Below are 6,543 nucleotides of genomic sequence, written 5' to 3'. Positions count from 1 at the left end.
TGAGTCGGAGCTGACTCAACAGCACCCAACGACCACAACAACAAGGTTGGGGGTTCGAGTCCACCCCTAGGTGCTTCAGGAGCAAGGTTTGGTGACCTGCTTCCAAAAAATCAGCCATTGAAGTTGAGGAGACTTGGACCGAGAAGTTAGAAGCAGAAATCACCGCATCAGAATCCTTGCCCCTTGAAGGGCTCAGGACACAGCCGCTGTGATAAGTGACTGCCAACACTCCCCCATCCTTGTGCTGCACCCCACAGCGCACTGTTCCAGGGAGAACATGTGGTGAACTGTGCTCAGGTCGTGGACCCGCACTACAGCAGGAAGTGGAGTAAGCCAAGCCTGACTCCGTCAGTTTCTAGAGTAGGCAGGGGTGACTGGCCTTCCTACAGAGACTGCAGACTGTAGGGGAGAGAATTTTGCCTAAGAATTACTCTAGCATTTTATCTTTGCTGTGTGACCTTGGGTATATGTTCCTTCACTTTTCTGGGAACAGTCTATGTTGCAGAAACACTGTGAGGATAAAGTTAGTTATTATTCATAAGGCATTTAGAACAGTGTCTGCCCACAGTAAGCACCGGCCGAGTTTAGCTGTTGCAATTAAGTTGATTCCAACTCATTGTGACCTGATGAGACACAGAAGAAGTGCCTCATAGGGTTTCTAAGGCTGTAATCTTCATGGAAACATACTGCCACATCTTCCTCCCACAGAATGGCTGGTGGGCTTGAACCAGCAACCTTTCATTAGCGGCCAAGCACTTAACCACTGCATGCACGTGTGTGTGCGCGTGCACGCACACACACACACACACACACACACACACAAAATTAGCCATCGGAGACCCCGTGGAACCCAATTGTACTCTGACACCCACGGAGGGGTCCGAATCTACTCGAGGGCAGCTGGCTTGGTTTTATGTACCTAGGGGAGCAGGATTGAGGAACTCTGGTGGTGCAGTGGTTAAAGCATTTGAATGCTAACCAAAAGGCCAGCAGTTCAAACCTACCAGCTTACTTCGAGGGAGAAAGATGAGGCAGTCAGCTTCTGTGAAGACTGACAGCCTTGGAGACCCTGTGGTGCAGTTCCACTCTGTCCTGTGGGGGTGCTGTGGGTCAGAACTGACTGGACAGTAGTGGGTGTTTTGGAGTGAGTTTCCCTTTTTGTTAGAAAAGACGACAACCTTCCTTTCTCGCGGCAGCTCTCCTGAGGTGCAGCTCACCCTCTTCAGGTGTGGGAGCGCTTTCTGCGTCCTCTCCCAAGTAGCGCAGCCGCCACCACCTCCGGGGTCAGAGTACTCTCGGCATCCTGAAGAGGTCTCTGTTGCCCGGTCATTCCAGGTCCCGTGCCCACCCTGGCTCCTGGCAACCCCAGTCCCCTCTCTGTGCCATGCTGTTGTTGGGCTGCTGTGTGGAGTCCGGCACGCCCATAGCAGCCCCGTGGGACAGGGAAGCTGCCCCTGGGTTTCCTAGGCTGGAACCTGGGCGCAGTCAGACCTGTCTCCCGCAGAGCTGCCCTGTGGGCCCAGCCCCGGCCTTTCGTTGGCAGCGTTGTTTCTCTGGTGCTGCTCCAACAGAACACCACAAGGGGGTGCTGTAACGGCCCGTTTACTCGCTCCCAGGTCAGGAGGCTCCAAGTCCCTGAGCCCAGGGCCGGCTCGGGAGGAAGGCGCTCTCTTCCGGCTCTGGGAGACTCCTGGCCCCTTGTGAGCTTGCTCCGGGCCGTCTTCCCGGGGCTGGACACCGCTCTTTCCCGTCTCTGCCTGTTGCTTCCTTGTTTAATCTCCTTGGTACCTCCAAAGAGACGCAGCCGAGATGTGCCGGACGCTGACCCTCCTCGGTGATGGGACAGAGACCAGAGGGGACGCAGGTCAAGACTGACAGCACGGGGCTGGGGAGCGCGATTCAGGCTGAGCCGCGGCCAGTGCCTAGCCGTCACTCCCCGGGGCTGCTGTGGGTCTGCCTTCTCTGGACATTGGACGCACACAGGTGTTTCCTCTCTGGTCTCTTCCACGTTGTTCCACAGCCGCGTGGTATCCCCTGGTGCGGACAGGCCACGCCTTGTCGGCCATTCATCTGTGCATCTCCTCACACAGGCCCCCGGCTGGGAAAGCCCTGCTGCATGTCCCACCCCATCTCTCCCACCACCTGCTGCCTTGTTCCCAAGGGGCCCCAGAGGCAGCGGGCAGCAAGGCCTAGTAACGGTGGTCGGGGCTGTCCACGTCCCCTGGGTGCCCAGCCTAAGTGGTCACAGTGGTCGGGGCCGTCCACGTCCCCTGGGTGCCCACACAGCAGTGACAAGGGCCTTTCTTGGGACAGGAGCGGAGGCAGCACAGACAGTGAGGAGGAAGATGAGGAGGATGAAGACGAGGACGATGAGGAGGAGGACGGTGACGGCCACATGGCCAGGGGCGGGGCCGGCTCCCCCTCCTGCCTGAGCGCCGGCCTCCAGCCTGTGGCAGCACCGCCTCAGGGTGAGTGGAGTGGGGAGGGGGGGTCAGCGACCGAGCCCTGGCCCTGCACTCAGCTCCCACTTGCTCCCTCGCCAGGCCCTGGCTGGACGGCCACCTTCGACCCAGTGCCTACTGAAGCCCCGTCAGGCCCCTGTGTCTCCAGGGACAAGGAGCCCAGCCCCGGTGCCCCGGCGCCCCAGGGGCCTCGCGATGGCCCCCAGGGCCCACCTGCCCCAAGCCTGGCTGCCCTTGCAGCCGGTGAAGCCCTGCAGGTTAGGTGAGGACTCGGTGAGGAGCCTAGGCTGCGGGCAGGGGCACTGCCCACCTGGCCCCAGCCTGACCTCTGGCTGCCTCCCAACCAGGTCTCAGGACCCTGCAGCCCCTTCAGCACCTCAGGAAGCCTCTGCCGGCGGTGGCATGGTGGCGCCTGCGGGTGAGGAGTGTCCCCTCCCAAGTGCTGTCCTCGCTCCGTTGTCCCCTGCCCTACCATCTGTGTGCCCAGTGCCTCCACCTCATAGGTGCCTCACTGCTTCCTCTCTGCCCGCCACAGCCCCCTGCCAGGCCTTGGTCAGTGTCGGGGACCTCCAGGCCACCCTCAGCAGAATGTGCAGTGCCCCCAGCTCCTCAGACAGGTGACAGGCTACTGCCACTGGGGCGGGGAGGGCCGGCACCCAGTCTTCCTGGTTGACGTGGGCCTGCCTTGTCCACCTACAGCTGCTCAGACCAGCCGGGCCCATGGTCTCTGCCTGGGACCTCTTGTCTTCTCGCCCTCTCTGCCCAGTCCTTATGTGTCACAGGGCTGTGCCTGTGTTAGTGACATTGGGGCTCAGCTGAGGGATCGGGCCAGGGCTTCTGGGTGGGGGTGGGCTCATAGGGGTGGGGCCGTTAGAGGTTGTCTGTCCATCCACAGCCCAGGGGTTGGTGTGCTGCCTGGTGTATGTAGGTTCTTGGAGGGGCCAAGTGCTGGGGGGGCAGGGTGTTACACTGGGGCTCCCAGCCTGTGACCAGGCAGGTGCCCCAACCTGTACAGGATGGCTGGGTGCCCCAGGGGTCATCTGTGTTGCTGATGCTCCCCTCTCCCCCAGTGCAAGCAGAGACCCCTCTACCTCTGTCCCAGCCTCTGGGGCCCAGCAACTCCCTGAGACCACCGAGGGGGAGAAGAATCCATCGCCCTTGGGGCTGCCCCAAAGCCAGAGGTGAGCAGGGGTGCAGCCAGCGGGTAGGTGGGGTCCTTGTGAGCGTCACGCGACCCTGCGTCCTCTCCTGACAGTGCCCAGGCCCTCCAGCCGCTGCCTCCAATGCTCGGTGGCTCTGCGCTGGGTGGGCCCATGGCCCTGGGCTTCCAGTGGCTGCCAGGAGCGGTGGGCAGTGGTGGGCAGTGCGGCTCCCGGGGCTCACCTGGCATCTCCCTCTCTTCCAGGTGACTGCCTGGGCCTGGTGGTGGCAGCATGGCCACAGCGTCCACGCTCCTGGGAGTCTACCTGGGGTGGGGGCAGGGCTGGCTCCCGGGGCTCCCGCTTCCCTGCCCCCCATCCTGTGGGCTCCCAGGAGCTGGTGCTGGGGGTGGGGGGCCCGCCTGCCCATCCCCATTTGCACTGAAAACAAGGAGCTTTGCCTCCTGGAATAAAGATACAGAGTGTCGACGAGAGCCAGGCCGGCTGGGCTCCAGACTCTGTGGAGACGGGAGGAGCGGAGAGTTGGGTCCAGGCGCCCTCCCTGGCCTGGCCCGGCAGGGGTGGGGGAGGCTTCACCACACGCAGCAGTGCCCTCCCCAGTCTGAAGCCAGAGCCCCTCATCCCAGCCTCTGAGCTCAGGACCTCGAGCAGGGGGGAGCTCACCAGGTCGGGGGGCAGTCGGGCCAGGAGGCCATGCCTTTGCTGAGCCCCTCCCCCAGTTCTCCCCTGTCACCTGGCTTGGAGCCCAAGGTCTTGCTGGGGACAGGGCTAGGGTCCCATCCATGGGGGCCTATCCACGAGGGACCCCAGAAATTCCTTCGTGGCCGTGGATACCCTGCAGACACCCTATCCCCTCCCTCTCTGGCCTCTCCCAGCACCGGGTAGGGGTCTGGCTGGGGCCCCCCGTCCCGAGTGTTTCGGGCCCCAGGCCCAGCTGCCAAGTGACCTTGTCCCAGCACCCTGTCCCGAGCGAGCTGTGTGAGTGGTGCGTGTCTGCAAGCTTTATTTCATGTTGCAAATAAAATAAAGGAGAAAAGCGGGGATGACTGCTTGGTGCTCAGGCTGTGGGGGTGTGGGCCAGGACCCCTACTCTGGCTCCACTGCACAGCTCTGGGGGTCCCGGACCCCCTGTCCCTGCCGTAGTGGTGGCCCTAGGGAAGAATCAGACCTCCAGGCCCCCTGTCGGAGCCGTGGCAGGAGTCAGGGGAGAGGAACACGGGCTTGGAGCAAGTGGGGTGTGATTTTTGGAGTCCGCCTGGAGAGTGGGGATGTGGACAGCTGCCCACAGCAGGAAGGGATCGTTTCCTGGGGTCCCCCCGAGGGGCATTTGGGGGACACAGCTGCTGCCCAGAGTAGGAAGGGGTTGTTTGTGAGGAGGAAGTGAGCCTAGCACGCTGCTCACGCTCAGGCTGCATTCTGGGGCCCAGCCCTGGGTGACTCCCAGCCCTGCGCGTCCCTGTCCCACAAGGCAGGTTGAGGGCCACAAGGCTGAGGGCTGCACCCCCGCACAGGGGAGCCTGTGGAGAGGAACGAGGCCCCACATGGTGCAGACTTGGGGCCTTGGTTTCCTTCAAGGTCCTGGTGCTCCCTGCTGCACCTTGGGGTTTGACGACAGCTGCAGCGTCCGTCAGGCAAGGTTCAAGTTCCAGCCCCACAACTGCAGGGACGGACGCAGGGCCACCTGCCCAGCGTGGAGGTGGCAAGCTTGCCCTGTTTACCACCTGGTGCATGTGGGGGTACTGTAGGCCTTCCCTGAGAGCCGGAGGCCGGGAAGAACAAGCGTGATGCCATGGCGTCTGCAGAGACCTTGTCACACCCTCGTGCCACCAGCCCCAGTGACCAGGTCATCCTCACAAGCCCCGAGGCCATGAGACTCCTGAGACCCGGTGCGGCTGGTTCTGTCTGTTCCCACTCTTCATCCGTCCCTTTCTCGAGTCCTTCGGGACTTTAGGACGGCGGGCTCAGCGGCTTGGGGACGTGGGCCAGGGTCCTGAGGACCACAGGCGGTGCGGCGGTGGTACCCTTGCTCTCTGGGGCAGCAAGTGGAGAGGTCTCGCGGCAGTGGCACCAGCTTCCCCAGCACCTAGCGAGGGACTCCCTGTGGGCTGAGCCCCGTGGTGCTGCCCCTCCTCGCCAGTGGAGGCTGGGTCTGGGAGCTGGCCCCCATCCTTTCCTGATGGGTTAGGAACCAGACAGGGGGGGTTTTCACAGGAGAAGCCAGGCGGGGGCGTGATGGGAGTGGAGGAGGAGCCCAGGGTCCCGATGGGCACCTTATCAGCCAGTGGCAGGCAGGGCAATCCCTGGGCTGGGGGTGACAGCTCCCTGGGCCCTGTTATCAGTCCCAGAGTCCACAGGACATCGCTGCGAGTTAACGTGTAACCATGTGCCTTCCCCTTCATCCCCCAAAGCCACCAGCGCCCAGGCAGAGGTGACTGGGGGTGACACGGACCAGCATGGACACCGGGGGAAGGGGGCGACTCCGAGAGCCTGGCCTTGTGGCCCATGTGAGAGCCCCTGGGGGTGCAGGGAGGTGGGGACAGAGCCCTGGGGGCCAAGCTGGAGGCTGAGGGGTCCGCAAGGGCTGGGGGACCGGGTCCTGGGCAGGCTGGAGGCCTGGTGACAGCAGGGGAGGGCGGGGACCCCCACACCTGAGTCCCGCCGCAGCTGGGCCCGGGGCCCAGGTGGCCTGGATGGGTGAGTCCCAGCCGTGTTGGGTGGGCTGCAGCCTGGTCCTGGAGCTCACAGTCCTCCTGTCCGCCCCCACCCCAAGGCCCTGCACGCCGCCAGTGGGCTCAGCCTCTTCTTCCTCACCTGCACCGTCTACTTTGTGCTCTGGATCCCTGACGACCCACCATCCCCACTCGGTGCCCTGGTCAAATGCCTGCCTGTCCTCAGCCTGGCTGTGAGGCTGCGGGCTGTGT

General features: G+C 63.2%; 2 protein-coding genes across 2 annotated transcripts in view; both read left to right on the top strand.

Moving 5' to 3' along the window:
* Positions 1 to 3,871, top strand: part of PPP6R1 (protein phosphatase 6 regulatory subunit 1) — a 15,656-nt gene extending 11,785 nt beyond the window's left edge. The window contains exons 17-22 of the mRNA XM_007957290.1: positions 2,314 to 2,449; positions 2,522 to 2,724; positions 2,810 to 2,880; positions 2,998 to 3,079; positions 3,533 to 3,643; positions 3,718 to 3,871. Of these exons, the coding sequence (XP_007955481.1) occupies positions 2,314 to 2,449; positions 2,522 to 2,724; positions 2,810 to 2,880; positions 2,998 to 3,079; positions 3,533 to 3,643; positions 3,718 to 3,871 (757 nt within the window). The remainder of the gene's footprint in view (positions 1 to 2,313; positions 2,450 to 2,521; positions 2,725 to 2,809; positions 2,881 to 2,997; positions 3,080 to 3,532; positions 3,644 to 3,717) is intronic.
* A 1,540-nt stretch (positions 3,872 to 5,411) lies between these two features.
* Positions 5,412 to 6,543, top strand: part of TMEM86B (transmembrane protein 86B) — a 3,078-nt gene continuing 1,946 nt past the window's right edge. The window contains exons 1-3 of the mRNA XM_007957288.1: positions 5,412 to 5,508; positions 5,962 to 6,050; positions 6,393 to 6,541. Coding sequence (XP_007955479.1) covers positions 5,412 to 5,508; positions 5,962 to 6,050; positions 6,393 to 6,541 — 335 coding nt within the window. The remainder of the gene's footprint in view (positions 5,509 to 5,961; positions 6,051 to 6,392; positions 6,542 to 6,543) is intronic.

The sequence above is a fragment of the Orycteropus afer genome, unplaced genomic scaffold (genome assembly GCF_000298275.1).
Source record: "Orycteropus afer afer isolate SDZICR_OR568_19922 unplaced genomic scaffold, OryAfe1.0 scaffold00726, whole genome shotgun sequence".
NCBI lineage: Eukaryota > Metazoa > Chordata > Mammalia > Tubulidentata > Orycteropodidae > Orycteropus > Orycteropus afer.
The sequence above is the reverse complement of the archived record's forward strand: the minus strand, read 5'-3'. Positions and strand labels throughout refer to the sequence as shown.